At 56.9% G+C, this 15,186-nt stretch overlaps 1 protein-coding gene across 1 annotated transcript; it reads left to right on the top strand.

Annotated features, from left to right (window-relative positions):
* Positions 1-942: 942 nt before the first annotated feature.
* On the top strand, positions 943-5,406 carry FOXF1 (forkhead box F1). Its single transcript, XM_032853807.1, has 2 exons — positions 943-2,517; positions 3,934-5,406. The coding sequence occupies exons 1-2, from the start codon at positions 1,383-1,385 to the stop codon at positions 4,092-4,094; spliced, it is 1,296 nt and encodes a 431-aa protein (XP_032709698.1). The 5' UTR covers positions 943-1,382; the 3' UTR covers positions 4,095-5,406.
* Positions 5,407-15,186: the final 9,780 nt, after the last annotated feature.

The following is a 15,186-nucleotide window of genomic DNA, read 5'->3' as shown; positions in this document are numbered from 1 at the left end:
GTATAAACTTCCTGCCAGGGCCTTTACCATCTATGAGAAATCGGAACCTGTTCTTGGAAAGTGGGGACACCGGAGCTGCGGGGCCAAATGGGCGGATTTTCATTGTGTGCGTGTGTTGGGGGGGGCGGGTACAATGTGGTTCAGATCCCAACGTGGCTAGTGGCCACGTGAATGAGAATAGGTGAGAATGTAAGCTCCTGTGGTCTTATTCTGTGCGGGTGAGCGAGCGCGTTACTTGGGGGCGCACGTGCCTGAGCGAGGTGTGTGCGTGAGTGGGAAGGCACGCATGAGTGTGAGTTTTCACTTCTGACTCTTCGTAATTTGCCGGATTTGCACGTGCACCAATGCATGCGCGTGTGTGCATGAATGAGCAAATGAGCGGGGCCGCTTGTTCCGGGAAGCCCGTATGGTTTCGGCCCCCACAGGGCCGGCGGTTCTCACTTGCTCCCGCCCGGCCCGCGGAGCCCGAGACAAAGCGGCAGCGACCCGCCCTGAGCTTTCGTTTTCCGCCCGTGCTCGGCTCCCGCGGCTGCCCGCCTGCTCGCGCGCTTCTGGGCGAGTCCAAAAAGTCCCAGGCGCAGCGCAGTCCTCCCCGGGGCGGGGAGAGTGGGTAGGCGGTCCCTCACGGGAACTTACGCCCGCTGGCCGCGGGGACCCGTGGCCGAGCCGGCTGTGCCCGCGGTGGCCACGGCCCGGTACCCGCTGCCGCCGCTGCAGTTGCGATCTGCCACCCGGCTGTGCGCGTCCGGAGAGGCCCGGGGTGTCCGCGCCTCCGAGCGAGGAAGAAGGGGGGGGGGCTGCGCAGAACGGGGCTGAGCCGCGGGCGGAGGGCGCATTAACACTTGCTCGCCAGGTTGGTGGAGGCGGGGCGGTTTTGCAGGCGGCCGCGGGGCGCCGAGGGTGGGGGCCCTTTAAGCGCCCACCGACGCGGGGCCGGAGGGGGGCGGGGGGGGAGGGAACTCCTGGAGGGTCTTAGGCCGGCCCTCGAGACGCCGCAGAGAGAAGATGCAGTGAGGGCGGCCTGGCTGGAGTCGTGGAGCCGAGCGCCACGGGTGGCAAGGGCCAAGTGCTGTTCCCCGCGGGGGCGCACGGCCGCAGGCCCCGGAGGTGGTGCCTTCCCCAAAAAACCGGCGACGGAGGTGGGGGGCCTTCCTCGCGGCCACTGCCGGGGCTGCAAAGAGGCTGCCCCTCAGCCTCCGTTGGGCTCCTTCCCTAGTGGGAGGGCGAGAGGGAAAGAGGGAGGAGAGAGAGGAGGGGGAGGAGGGAGCTGGGGAGAGGGGGGCTCCGCGCCAACCGCCGGCGGATCCAGCAGCTCCTCGGGGAGGACGGGCGGGCGGGCGGGGGAGGGCGCGCCGAGGCCCGCTCCGGAGAAGTGGCCGCGGATGACGGCAGAGGTGCAGCCAGCCCCGCGCGCGCAGCCCCCTCCCCCTCGCCCTCCTCCCCCCCCTCCTCTTCCTCCTCCTCCTCCTCCTCCTCCTCCCGGCTCGTCGGCAGCGCAGAGCAGCGGCGGCAGCGGCGGCGGCGGCAGCAGCCACCCGATGTCTTCGGCGCCCGAGAAGCAGCAGCCACCGCACGGCGGCGGCGTCGGCGGCGGCGGGGGAGGCGGCGCGGCCATGGACCCCGCGTCGTCCGGCCCGTCCAAGGCCAAGAAGACCAACGCCGGCATCCGGCGCCCGGAGAAGCCGCCCTACTCGTACATCGCGCTCATCGTCATGGCCATCCAGAGCTCGCCCACCAAGCGCCTGACGCTCAGCGAGATCTACCAGTTCCTGCAGAGCCGTTTCCCCTTCTTCCGCGGCTCCTACCAGGGCTGGAAGAACTCCGTGCGCCACAACCTCTCTCTCAACGAGTGCTTCATCAAGCTGCCCAAGGGCCTCGGGCGGCCTGGTAAAGGCCACTACTGGACCATCGACCCGGCCAGCGAGTTCATGTTCGAGGAGGGTTCCTTTCGGCGGCGGCCGCGCGGCTTCCGAAGGAAATGCCAGGCGCTCAAGCCCATGTACAGCATGATGAACGGGCTCGGCTTCAACCACCTCCCGGACACCTACGGCTTCCAGAGCTCTGCCGGCGGCCTCTCGTGCCCGCCCAACAGTCTGGCGCTGGAGGGTGGCCTGGGCATGATGAACGGCCACTTGCCGGGCAACGTGGACGGCATGGCTTTGCCCAGCCACTCGGTGCCACACCTGCCCGCAAACGGTGGGCACTCGTACATGGGCAGCTGTGGCGGCGCAGCGGCGGGTGAGTACCCGCACCACGACAGCTCGGTGCCTGCCTCCCCGCTGCTGCCTGCAACCGCCAGCGGGGTCATGGAGCCGCACGCAGTCTACTCGGGCTCCGCGGCCGCCTGGCCACCCTCGGCCTCTGCAGCCCTCAACAGCGGCGCCTCCTACATCAAGCAGCAGCCCCTGTCCCCCTGCAACCCCGCGGCCAACCCCCTGTCTGGCAGCCTCTCCACGCACTCCCTGGACCAGCCGTATCTACACCAGAACAGTCACAACGCCCCAGCTGAGTTGCAAGGTGAGTGGGGAGACCAGGGCTGTCCTAGTCCTGGTCCGACATCTGTCAGTGCACGGAACCCAGCCCCCAAACTGCTGACCGCCCTGGGCGAGGGCTCCATGCCACTTCTGGGGGGTGCCACCCCCACTGCTTCGGGGAGGCACCAGCTCTCCAGAGTATCTCTGTCCCGCACGCCGCCCTTTGAAGGGTGGCAGTTCAGGTCAAGATAATTGTTCTCCTTTTCGGCTCCATCTCCTCGCCGCTGGTAGTCCCTAGCCTGGCCAAGCGACCCCTTTCTAACAAAAAGACTCAGACCCCGATATTCTACATCTCTTTAAGCCCTTACCCCCCTCACGCCTCATCAAGTTCCCAGGATGGAGCCCAAGCCCAGTCTCGGCCAGCTGGCTGGGCCTGCCCTGGAATCTCCACCGGAAAGCTGCGTGGACAGAAAGGAAGAGTTAGGCCCCAAGCTGCCTGGGCTGGGTGCTCAGCAGCCCAGCAGCCCAGCCTCCTAGGGAACCAAGGCCGGCCACGGGACGGCTGAGCTGGGGGACATTTTGTAGTGATAGAGGCAGAGAGGAGCTGTGGCCAGGCCCAGAGCAAGAGTTAGAGGTGCAGGCCCCGCAGACTCTTTGTTTCTGAGGATCCAGGCTTTCAGTGTCGCAGGTACACTCCTCCCCACCCCTCTGAGGAGGAGATGTAGAAGAGTGTTCCCTTCGGGACTCTCCTTTCTGCACCCGCCAGCCTCTCCGGGCCTGGTTCTGAAAAGGGCGCTGAGGAGCTCAGCACGGCCTGTCAGGGCTCAGCTGTCAGCTGCCCCCGCGAGGCAGGAGCGGGTCTGGTGGTTGGAGGGCCTGAGGGCCGCCTCTCTGCAGGGATCTCCTGGCTGGGGCTGCTTCAGACTCCCAGGCTTGGGCAGCCTCTCCACCCGCTGGGGGGAGGGAGCTGTTCTTGGAGGGTCCTTCCCCTGGGGAAGGCTCCAGCGGCACCAGGGCCTCTGCAGGCTTTGAGGTTGGGGGGTGGGTGCCCCAGGGCCCGGCACAGGCCTTGGGCTGGCCATGGAAGCGGAGGCCAGACTCTTCTTGAGATCTGCTGGCCCGTGAGAGCCTCCTCACCCCTTCCCCTTCAGCCTCAGGAAGCCCCAGCATAGAGCTCTGATGTCTGAGGCGATAGAGGCCCCCACAGTGGGCACCCAGGGAGCAGCGGTCATCAGTGGGGTCCCGGGATCTTCTGCCGGAGCACAGGGCCCAGGGCCTGGAATCTGGGGCTGCTTGGACCCGCCTGAGGCTAGAACTCTGGGAGTCTGGCCCCACCTCGGTGGGGCGTAGGGAGGCAACAGAGCCCTGCGCTGGAGCCGGGTGGCGCTGCTTCTCCGCCTGGAGCCCTGCGTCCCTGACCCTAACTCTGCTCCCTGCCCTCCTCTTGCCTCCTTCACAGGCATCCCGAGGTATCACTCCCAGTCCCCTGGCATGTGTGACCGCAAGGAGTTCGTCTTCTCCTTCAACACCATGGCGTCCTCGTCCATGCACTCGGCCGGCAGTGGCTCCTACTACCACCAGCAGGTCACCTACCAAGACATCAAGCCCTGTGTGATGTGAGACCACAGCTAGCAGGCCCCACCGGGCCCGGGCGGCCTGGCGCAGGGACCTGGAACGCATTGCAAGAAACTGCTTTATTCTTGAGGTATAACCGTAGGCAGAAGACGAGGGTTTGACCCCTACCCACCTGGATTATTTGGAAAGAAATCCCCAAGGCAAAGACGCAACATGGCGGTCAGCACCTCCTCCCCAACTTCTTCAAAAGATTAACACATGGTGGCTGTGGGGTCTGTCTGACCGCAGCTGTTGGTAAATAAGTATCTGTTTTTGATCCAGTTGAAGGCGGCTGAGAAGGTGCTGTGTTGGGGGGACCCTCGACATCTAAATGAGAATTCTGCTGAGGCCTCTCCCCGCCTTCCCTCCAATGGCAGAAGTGGGGGAAGGTTTTCAGAAGGCAAACATGTGAGACCATCATTATCAAATACTTTATTTTTTGGTTGAGTATTTATCTTTTTATTTTTAATTTTTTTTTGAAAGAATGTCTTGGAATGCGCAAGTCTCCTCTTAGAGCCGGGTTTTGCAGGGAAGGGGGGGCAAGAAATCCCATCTCCCTCCCCATCTCCGAAGCCCTCCAGCAACCACAGGTGGATCTTTGTGCGGACTTGCATTTCCGAAGCCACTGTTCCTCTTACAAAAGGAAACCAGGAGGAGCCCAGAAGCAGGGGCTCCCCGGGCCTCTGCCCTCCCCTCAGTCCTCCTCGGGCCTTCTCTACAGTCCTTTTGGTTTTGTTTCCGATTGCATTTTGACTTTTTCGGCGGGTGTTCGTCTCACAAGACCCAACTGTCTCCCGATCTCTACTGTAAAAACGTGCTGGTGTGAGAGCAAGGGGAGCACAGCGCGGCGCGGGGACAGGGAAGGCCGGTGAGCGCACGAATTCAGGATTGCGGCGAAGGCGACGCAGAAAGGTTAAGGCACTTTTTTAAACTATAGCAAGGCTCATCCTGTTATTTATTCTACTTTCTTCCCTAATAATCGAAACACCGCATCGGCTCCTCCGTTTATCAGTATTAATGGTGTAACTTTGTTGGCAATATTTGCCGCGTAGAAATTTTTTTTTTTTTTAGAGATCCATTGTAAATTTGAAACAAAGTCCAATCTGTGTAAAAACAAATTTCCATATGTTTATATAAATATATATATAAAATGAAGGACTACCCCTTTTTTTAGTATTTGGCTGCTGGGGTGCAGCGTTTGTGACACGTATTTTAAATTTCCTTCTGCACTGTATAAAATGACAATTCGAGGATGTTTTGCCTTTTGTGTATTTTTTCCTAAAAAAAAGAACAAAAATAAAAATGTATAACATTTGTACATGGCCTTTAACATTGTATCAGCTAGAAATAAAATCAATGAGTATTTTATTGGGATTGGGATTACGGAGTATCTTCTCAACCCCAGTACACACAGAGATCGGCTAGGCATGGCTAGCCTTTTTTTATGTAAAATGTGGACGTTTCTGAATCCTTTTTCTTCTCTCTCTCTCTCTCCTCCCCCTTTTTTTCTTCTTTCGCTAATCCTCCTTTTTCCATCCTTCGCTTCCTACTGATGTGAGATCTGGACGTGAGTAACTATTTTTCTTGGCTTCTGTTTTTTAAGAAGAGCCCTCTGCCCCTCTAAATGTCATTTCTTGTTTGAAATACATAATCAGATGTTGAAAGAAAAACTGTGCCCCTCCTTTCCCCAGGGAAAGCCATATAGATATAAGTATATAGATGATTTTTTTAACTTTTTTTTTTTTTTTGCCACCATTGAGAGTTTTACTTGGAGTTTCAGGCTTTACTGTTACCATTTTCTAGCGGTTATAAATTATGAAACAACTTTATTTTTTTTGTAGAGTTTTGTTTTTGTTGAGGGTTTTTTGTGGGGGTTTTTTGTTTGTTTTTGGTTCTCTATACTTGTTTTTCCCCAACTCACAAGTGAGTAAAATATAAGCAAGAAAAAGACCACTGGTGTGAGAGCAAGGTGACAAAAACATTTCCATTCAAGAACATTTCCTCCAAAGTCATTGTGGGGGGAAAACACGGTTTAAAAACCTGTGTCTCTAACGGACCACCCTCCTTCCCTACCGATTCCGCTACCTAAGAAAACAAACAGTAAAATCACATTGTCCGTGCGGCCATTCAGGACCCACCGCAGTTTCTCCGCGTCGTGGGGTTGCGAGCCTCTGAACCTGGTTCTTCTCAAATTTGACATTTTGGACATGAGGGTAATTTCTCCAGGGCTCTGTTACATCAAAATTATCAAACTCGCCTAGGCAATTAATGTCCCAAACTAACCGCTGTCTATAAAACCGAGATAAAGAGTACAGGAAAAGGCTGGTGACTCCATCCCTGGGGTCTCTGGTGGGCCGAAGCGATGGGGCTGGGGTCTCCCTGCTCAGCAGGCTGTCGCCCACACGCACCTAGTCCTGCGCTCCAGGAGCATGTCTGCGGCGAGCAGAGACGGCACTGTCCCTTCTGGGGTGGACGCCACCACAGCCGCCCATCAGATCGGTGCCCAGGAAAACAAGGCCGGAGAAAATCCCGCGGGCCTCCAGTGCAGAAACCGCAGGCAAGAGTGGGTCTTGTCCTCCCTCCCGCGCGCGCCATGGAGACTGAGCCCCAATTAGGACCTAGGTTCTGGGAAGTGGGGTTGATTAGGAGAAACCCAATGCCTGCCCAGCCGGGAAGCTCCCCAGTCTCCAGCAACGTCTCCAGCCTCTGCGCCCACTCTTTTGCCCCCACAGGACCGCCAGCGATCTACTGCGCGCGGACCAGAGCCTGGAGCAGAGGCGAGCCCCGGCTTCCTGCTCCACGCCCCGGGGGCACCTGCGCCTCTGCGGGCTCTCCCGCCGCTCCCACACCCTGGCCAGGCTGCGAAGGAGGCACGCAGAGGGGCTGGTGCAGGAAAACCGGCCGGGGACCCGCAGGCTGGGCCTGGCCTCCATCTCCCAGTCTGACCCTGCGCCTGGGGATGAGAGAAAAGCCTCCCCCACCCCCGCCCCCCAGGAAAGCTTGGCTCGGAAAGGAGGCAACAGGGTCTCGGCAGCCATGACACTGCTGCCGCCGCTGCTGCTCCTGGTGCCTCATGGAACTGCTTGCTTGGGTGGCGTCTTCCCCAGGGCCCGTTTCCCCTGATTTGCACAGGGGCCGGCGGCAAAGCTCCGACCGCCTGCACAAGAATGTGCTGTGCGCGTACAAGCAACAATCTTAGAAATGTAAAGGCATTTCTGTCTACTGCAAAACCATGAGCGCTGTGTGCATTTGTACCATCCGACCGTAGGGACATCCTAGGTAGAACTAATTCGTAAAACCTGAGCATACCTCAGTGGGGGGCTGTCTTGGAACAATGCAGTCAAGCTGCCCTAAGTGTATGAATTCCACCCCCTCCCCCAATAAAATGCCTGGAGGTGGGAAGTAGCAAGGGTAATGCCATCGGATTTCTAATTGTGGATTACACATCCCGGGAATCCAGGGTTCTGCGTGGGGAGAGGGGCTGACGTCCTGGGTGTACCCAAGCCTCAGCAGGTGGCCCATCGCAGACCCAGCAGCAGAATCGCCTTGGCATCCTCCTCGATGCCCAGTCCCAGGCGGGAAGGAACTGCAGGCCCAGCCAGTCCTCACCCCATGGAGCTCCCTCCCTCCCTCATGCCCACCTCTGGTCCACATCTGGCTAGAAGGCACTCAGGATATGTGCCTCTGATGGGAAGGTGACTGGCCCCTCTGTGCCATCAAAGCCCACCTATCCCAGTTTTCCTCTCCCTTTGCAGCTGGAGAGCGAGGGACAAGGAAGGGAGGAGGGGTGCATAAAGGCCTGCCTCCCTGCCTTCCAAGCACCCACCAGCTGGCAGCTACTCCAGAGATAGTAGAGAGACAAAGCTACACAGTCCCTGCTCTGCCACCACTGAACCTGGGCAAGCCCTATCACCTCTGAACCTCAGGTTATCTCTAGCAATGCTGACCTTACGACCTATGAAGGGCAGTGGCAAATGTCCTTAGGAGCTCTGTGGTCCCAGACAGGAATGGCCACAAGACCGGCATGTCTCGCCCTGCTTCCCTAGAGATCTGTCGACAGTACGTGTTGGGGAGGGTGTGTGCCACACACACGGCAAGACTCTGCACTTCACTAGAGCCTAGACGCGAGGCTTTCCGATGAGCGCTCAGTCTGGGAGCCACAGAGCTCCCCACCTTCTAGCAACCTGCACCTGGAGAGACCCTGCCCCCTTCCCAGGGAGGACCTCTCAACCTCCAGGCCAGAAGACCCCTGAGCCCAACGACTTCATCTCTGATGGTGGTTCTCAGTGTGGAACTGCCCTCATCAGAAACGTGGGGCGTCCACTCAAGCTGCAGACCGGGGAGCGTGGCACTGAGAGCTACCTGACTCGACTCTCTGGAGGTGGGACCCAGGACTCCAGTATTCACAGATTCCCAGGGGTCCTGGTGACCGCTTGAGTTTGCAGTCTCTCCCCCAGTGTTCTCTGGACTCCTGAGAAGAGCCCTGGTGAAGGAAGCTCAGCGCGGCCTCTGCTGCCCCCTCCCGCCCAGCTGCCACGGCAGCTCCAAGTCCAGACACGCAGCGGACGTTCATGCTCACCAGGCAGGCTGCATGCTGGCCACAGCAAGCCCTCTTCCCAAACACCCTTCTGCCCTTCTTGGGATTCCCTTAGGGAGGTCCTAGGACTACTCCCGCCTTCCAGAGGCAGGAACCGGGCATGGACAGGTCAGTGGGCTTGCTCCAGGCGCTGCTAGTAAGAGCTGGAAATTGGAATCAGACCCAAAGCCCTGTCCCTAACGCACTGTGCTTTGCGGCTCCCGGTCACCCACTTTCCTCCAGCTACCAGGCCTAGCGAAAGGGCCAATTGAAATGTGGTCCACAAGACCATTTCTGCTGCTCGCAGAAAAGGTGCAGGTCATATCCCATGGCTTCGGAATAGAGGTCTGGGAAGAAGCAATGGTGACAAGCCTCTCCAAGCATCTTATTAAAACTCCCACACCATGGAGGAAGCACGGGCCATGCGTCCCACTGTGCTTAGGGCTTACGGCCACAGGGAAGCATGCCAGGTCCTCAGACGTCCCCTGAAAAAGGGTAAACTGTTTCTGTATTTGGAAATGTCCCTAGAGCCAGCCACAGATCAGCACACGTTTCTGGCCTTGACGTGGTCACAGCTTGTGTGACACAGGCAGCGAGCGCTGCGTGGTATCTGTCCAAACGGTCAGAGTCCTGGTGAGGCGGCAGCAGGCGTGGGCAGTGGGTACCAGTTAACTCTCCAGGGGTCTTCACCAGAGTGCCTTCCCTGGGGAGGGGGACTGTCCCTGGGAGAGAGGCAGCCCAGTGCCTTTGCCCCACCCCAGAAAGCGCTTTCCCGGTGGCTTCTCCATGAGGCGGCAGCGCCACCTGCTGTCCATCGTGCAGTTTGTGTTGGGACAACAGCCGACTTCCCAATAAACTCAAGGAAAACAGGTTTCTCCGGAACTCGGACAGATGCGCACAGAGGAACCTGATTTTGAGGAGTCAAGCCCTTTGATCTTTGTTAAGAGACACATGACCTTGGAGGTGGTAAAGACTAAACATAATCTTTCCCTGATTATACAAGCGATACTGCTTATTTAAAATAAACCTTGCAAAAGTGAAAAGAGACCCTGTCCCGAGACAGCTGTGTTGGTCCCCAAAGATGTCCCCAGGCTCCTGAGAAGCAGAGAGCAAAGATTCTAGTTGACAGAGCAGGGGTCAGAGGGCATGGATTAACTTGCTGAGTTGGCGAGCTCGGGCAGGCTTCTCCTCCCTGTGCCTCAGCTTCCCGTATGTGAAGCGGAGGTGACGGTAGGAGGACGTCTTTCGAAGCGCTGCTGTGCGGCTTAAGTGAACTTAAAGGCTACAAAGGGCTTACCGGTGAAGGAACCAAGGCACAGAGAGGGAAAACATTCTGAGAACACACAGCGAGGACGTGCCAGAGCTGGATTCACCGCAAATCCTGGTGGGCACAGCTTCACCACCACATTCCTCAACTATTAAATGATCTCTTTGGTATCCCCCACAAGCCACTATGGCTTCCAGTTCCCCCTGAGGTCCTGGTGGTCGCCAACACATGACCCAGCAACATTTCCCCTCTGGCCAGGCTTCTCCCCGCCCCACCGTCCTCACCTGGGAAATGGGAGTATAACACTACGTTCTTCCGAGGCTTGAAGGAGTTAACCCGCTCTCTGGGTCAGGAGGGAGGGTTAGTTTGCTCATAACTCAGCACCTCAGGGCCTGAGTTTATTGCTTCCAAACCATCCAAAGTGCAAAACGTCCACTTTACATGGTCACATGTCAGCTCCCATTTTAACCTTTGTGATTTATGGATGTTGAAAATAAAGGGTTCCATTCACAGGAAGGAATCCTGCCCTGTCAGAGGAACAGGAGTGTGAGCCTGTTTGAAAGATCGCCCAGGCGGTCTCTGGTGAGAAACCAGGACGATGACAAGGCCTGGCGAAGCGGTCGGAGCCCACCGGGGACGGGGGCGGGTGTCCAGAGGGGCTGCACTGCACACCAGGAACAGAGGCTTTGCTGCCTCTGGTTCCTCACCGACATGCTGTGGGACACAGGCTACATCAAGCAACAGAGGCCACACTGGCTCAGCGCCCAGCACACCACGGGCTTGCAGCGGGGGAAGGTGCTTAGTGACACACAGATCAGATGTGAGGGCAGCAGGAGGAGAGCACAAGTGGACAGCACCTGGGGGCCCGCGGCCAGGGATCCCTTGCAGGCTTTTGAAGTGAACAGCCCTGAGCCCAAATGCCACTGTGCCTCTGGTGTGCCATGGGCCTCGGGGAAACCACACCTCCCACATTCCTCTTCTAGAAAATGCCCCTGGTGGTGTCTGCCCCTCTCTACCTCAGGTGACAAGGTGAAGACAAGCCACAGGCAGAGGAGGCACACAGACGACTGGCTCTGGCCTAGTCTGTCATCTGTGACACTCTGACTCAGCCTCATTACCCGCCAGCTAGGGGCCAAAGGCAAGTGGGCTCCTCTCCCTGCACCTTACCAGTTCTGTGAACAGGGATGTCCCCCAAGTGGAACGGAGAAATTCGGCGAAATTACGCATTTGTTCATCTACGTATAGAATTTGTTTCTAGATTTTATCCTCGTTAACACAAATACATATAGTTTGTATATGGATATCATGATATAAACACAATCATACAACTGATTATTGATAAAGAATAAATCAACCTCCAAATTTAAAGGAGCAAAAACCATCCACTTCACTCCTGACCAGTCTGGGCACGGCTCTGTGGAAAGAGCCCTTCTCTGCCTCGGGGGGGGTGGTGTCTGCTGAGATGGCCCAGGTGGGGCTGGAAGACTCATTCCCAAGGCGGTGCACCCACAAGGCTGCGAAGGGTGAGGTCGGTCCCTCTCCACGTGGCCTGGCCCCGGGCGAAGCCTGGGCTCCCTCACCCCACGGTGGCTGGGCTCCTCAAACCAGCGTCCTAAGAGGCCGCAGCGACCAGTCTCAGGTTCTTCCTCCAAGCCACCAGAGCCACTTAACCTTAACCACACTGTCCCAGAGCGGGTGGGATGTCAAAGGGGTGGGCACAGACCCCTTCTCTCCACAGAAGCTGCATCAAAAAAAAAAAAAAAAACAAACCTTGGGCCACATTTTACAACTTCCACGGCATTTACAGCAGCTCAGTAAGGGGCACCCTCTGGCTTGGGTGGTGGAGCGCTCGACTCTGTCTCAGGGTTGTGACTTCACACCCCAAGGTGGGTGCACCGATTACTTTTAAAAATCTATGTACAATATAAAACAACTCAGCGGATGTGAGCTGTTACCCGGAGGGACGTATCAGCAGACCACAGAAGCCAGCGCGGCTGAGGCTGCTGTCCCCTCCCTCAGCGGCGGGCAGCCGGGGCAGGTGGGCTGCGCCGTCAAGAATCGCGGCGGGAAGTGACTGAAGTCCACCTCCACAGCGGCCTCTTCCTCCTGCTTTTGCGCGTGAGGTTCGTGTAAATTTGTTCTGAAGGCTTCCCTGGGACACCCCCACCCCCGACTTCAAATTTTGTTTCTGAAAATGATTATCGGTCCTTACGTTTCGGGAGCATCCGTCCTACTTGGAACACTGGCTGGATTCAACCTGGATAAAGGGAAATGTACCAACCCCCGCTTGTTTCAGGGCGGAGGCGGCGGTGTAGCCCCAGAAGAGCCGTTTTGGAAACAGAGACCTCTGCAAGCCTAGATGAGAAGAGGGGGCACCACTCCCCAGGAAGGTCAGAGGCGCTGCAGGGAAGCGATCCTCACTTTTGCCCCGAAAGACAGAAAGGTCCATCACCTCATGCATGGTAAGACCACCTGGCCGAGGCTCCTCAAGCATGGCGGGAAGGCCTCCTGACGGCTGAGGTCCGCTGTGGGGCAGGGGCAGAAGGGGTGGTGTGCAGGCTTCAGATTTACCACCCCGGGACCTGGCCACAGCTTCTCTCTGCTGCTCTCCCTGGACGTCTCACCCTCGCCAGCATCCTGTCGCCAACGCCAGCTCTTGGTGGCTTCAGCTGTGCTGGCTCTTCTCGGGCACATCTGTTCTCGGCATCCTCGCCTGCAGTCCTGTCGGCACAGGTTTCCTTCCCCTTGCGTGGTGCCTGGGGTGAAGCACGACAGGGCCACTGGAAGACGAGTGCTGAGGCTCCCGGGAGAGCGGGAGGGCCGACCAACGGCCCAGGGGCAGAGGGGCTGGCGGGCCAGATTTCTATATAAGCTCGTGTTGAAGAGGGTACTTGTTGCATCCGGCAGCGTTAAAAAAATACTAACTACATAGCTGCTGGAACGCGCCGGCTACCCTCGCTGATGGCAGTGTTCCTCGGGGAGCTCACGGTGGAGGCTGCCCGGGATTCCGACCCAACCAAGATCGGTCATTCCGGGGTGGGGGGAGGAGTAAGCTCCTCCTTAAATTCAGGTTTTTGTTTTTTTTTTTATGATGTTTTTCCCTATCCCCACACTACTGAAGGGATAATTCACTCTCTGGCATTATCCCCCAATTCTTTCATATTTCATGTTTCGACACCGGCCAGCCCGAGTTTACTTGTACGCGCAGTAGGACGTGGCTGCTGCGGCACCTTCCGAAACAGCAGCCGGCAGGTCTCGTACCATCCTCCACGAATCCCTCCTCCGTCTGCGGCTCCTCTTCTGTTCCAGCTTCCCGCCTGCTTCGCGCCTTCTGTTGCCCCTCGCTGTGCGCATCGCCGCCCACCACACGAGCCCCGCGGAAGTAGGCTGCTGGGATCCCGTCAGGGACACGAGGTCTACGCACAGGGAGAACCACTATCTTTACAGTATCGAATCCCCCCCGCGAGAACCCAGCACGTCCTTGGATTCAGAGCTTTCCCCTTTTTCAGCAAAATTTTATCATTTTACCCGTCTGAACCCTGGACAGCTCATTAGGTGTACTCCCAAATTCTTACTAGTTTTCGTTGCTACTGCATTAAAAAGTTTTCATTAAGTCCCTGACACTGTTGGGGAAGGCGACAAATTTATAGACTTCCACTGGTTTGGACTCTGAATCTTTCTTTAGCTGAAGGCGGTTTCACCTCCTACACTGTTCCGGGCTTCTGTTCCCCGCGCGTCGTCAGTGTCCTGTGCCTTCAGCTTCCAGCTCGTTCCACGGGCATCAATTCCGCCTTCGGCTGGATTAAGTTTATGACATTTCTTATTTCTAAGAACTGTTTTCAATGGCTAAGACGATCTTCAAATCAGCTTCCGATTCCCGTACTGGCAAGAGCCGACTACTGTTTCGAGATGCTGCCTGTCCTCAGGTGACGGGGGACTCTGGCACGTGCTCCCGTCTACGGAGGCGCCCCCCCTTGAGAGTGCACAGGCGGCTTACCGCAGACCTGGCTCGGCACCGCCTCCTGCGGTAGGGGCTCCTGGAGCGGCAGGCCGGGCCTCAGCTTCCATTCTCAGGCCTTCTTGCTGGGAGATGTCCCTCTCTTTTCTCTACGTCACACTTTCTAGTACAGATTTCAATGTTGTACCATGCATTTGCACATTTCAAAAATATCTTTACCTATCCCCGAGGCAGAAAGGGCTCTTCTCCCAGGCCTCTCTAGATGGTGTGCCCAAGAAAAACCCCTCACAAACATGCTCTCCAGCAAGTTCAGGGCTGTTGCCTCCCCTGCCCACCTCCACTGGTCTCGACACTCTGTAGTCTGGGAAGTGGCTCCAGGGCCATCGCCACCATCACTGATACCGAAGTCTTGGGAACAAAAAGCCAAGTCACTGAGTACCTGCCTTATACTGTGAGTGCTTGTCCTGGAGGCCCCGAGACTGTGACTCCCAGGCTGTCCACAGCAGGCGAGGAGAAAAGGCGTGCAGGCTGGTACACTTGGGATACTTACATTTCAGGTGCTTGGATCTTGGGTTTTGCTCATACTAAACTATTTCCCATAAATACGAAAACAATGAATTCATTCAGATGATGTGTATATCAACATATCTGGAGGATTCTAGCTAATGGACAGCAAAGTCAAGCGAGTTGGCCTAAATGGGAGGGATGATTCAACAGCCCGAGGCAGGCTGGTGTCAGGCATAGGTCATGCTCCCAGTGCTGCGATCAGGCACGCTCCTCCCTCTCTTGGCTTTGATGACCTGTCCGTGTCTCCCGGTTTTCCTGGGCTGCTGTGTACCAGCCAGGTGCCCTGACAGCTGACAGCTGGGGCATAGTGCGGGGGTGACCAAGATAGCCCCAGACTCATTTCCTGATCTCCTGGAGTACCACTCTAATCGTGAAAGGTCAATGATAAAGTCAACAAAGACTAAACCAGAATATGTCAAGTACAGGAAAAAATTATGAGAAGAAAACAGTAACAACAACAAAAATCAAGGCAAACACCCCCTCCCCAAAAAACACCCCCCAAATACAAGGAATTAGATGACCAGATTCGGGCTTTGATGTCTGAGCTAAGTGTTGGGTGACAAAACGAAATCAGCCATGCTCACGGGCGAAATGGTTCGGGCAAAGAAAAGTGGGCCCAAAAGCCGAAAGGAAAGGTGCTAGCCTGTTTTTCAGTTTTGTTTTGTTTGTAAAGATTTTATTTATTTGACAGAGAGAGAGAGATCACAAGTAGGCAGAGAGGCAGGCAGAG

The sequence above is a fragment of the Lontra canadensis genome, unplaced genomic scaffold, assembly GCF_010015895.1.
Source record: "Lontra canadensis isolate GAN:19392208 unplaced genomic scaffold, GSC_riverotter_1.0 scaffold8, whole genome shotgun sequence".
NCBI classification, from domain to species: domain Eukaryota; kingdom Metazoa; phylum Chordata; class Mammalia; order Carnivora; family Mustelidae; genus Lontra; species Lontra canadensis.
This window is presented reverse-complemented; position numbering and strand designations above follow the sequence as displayed.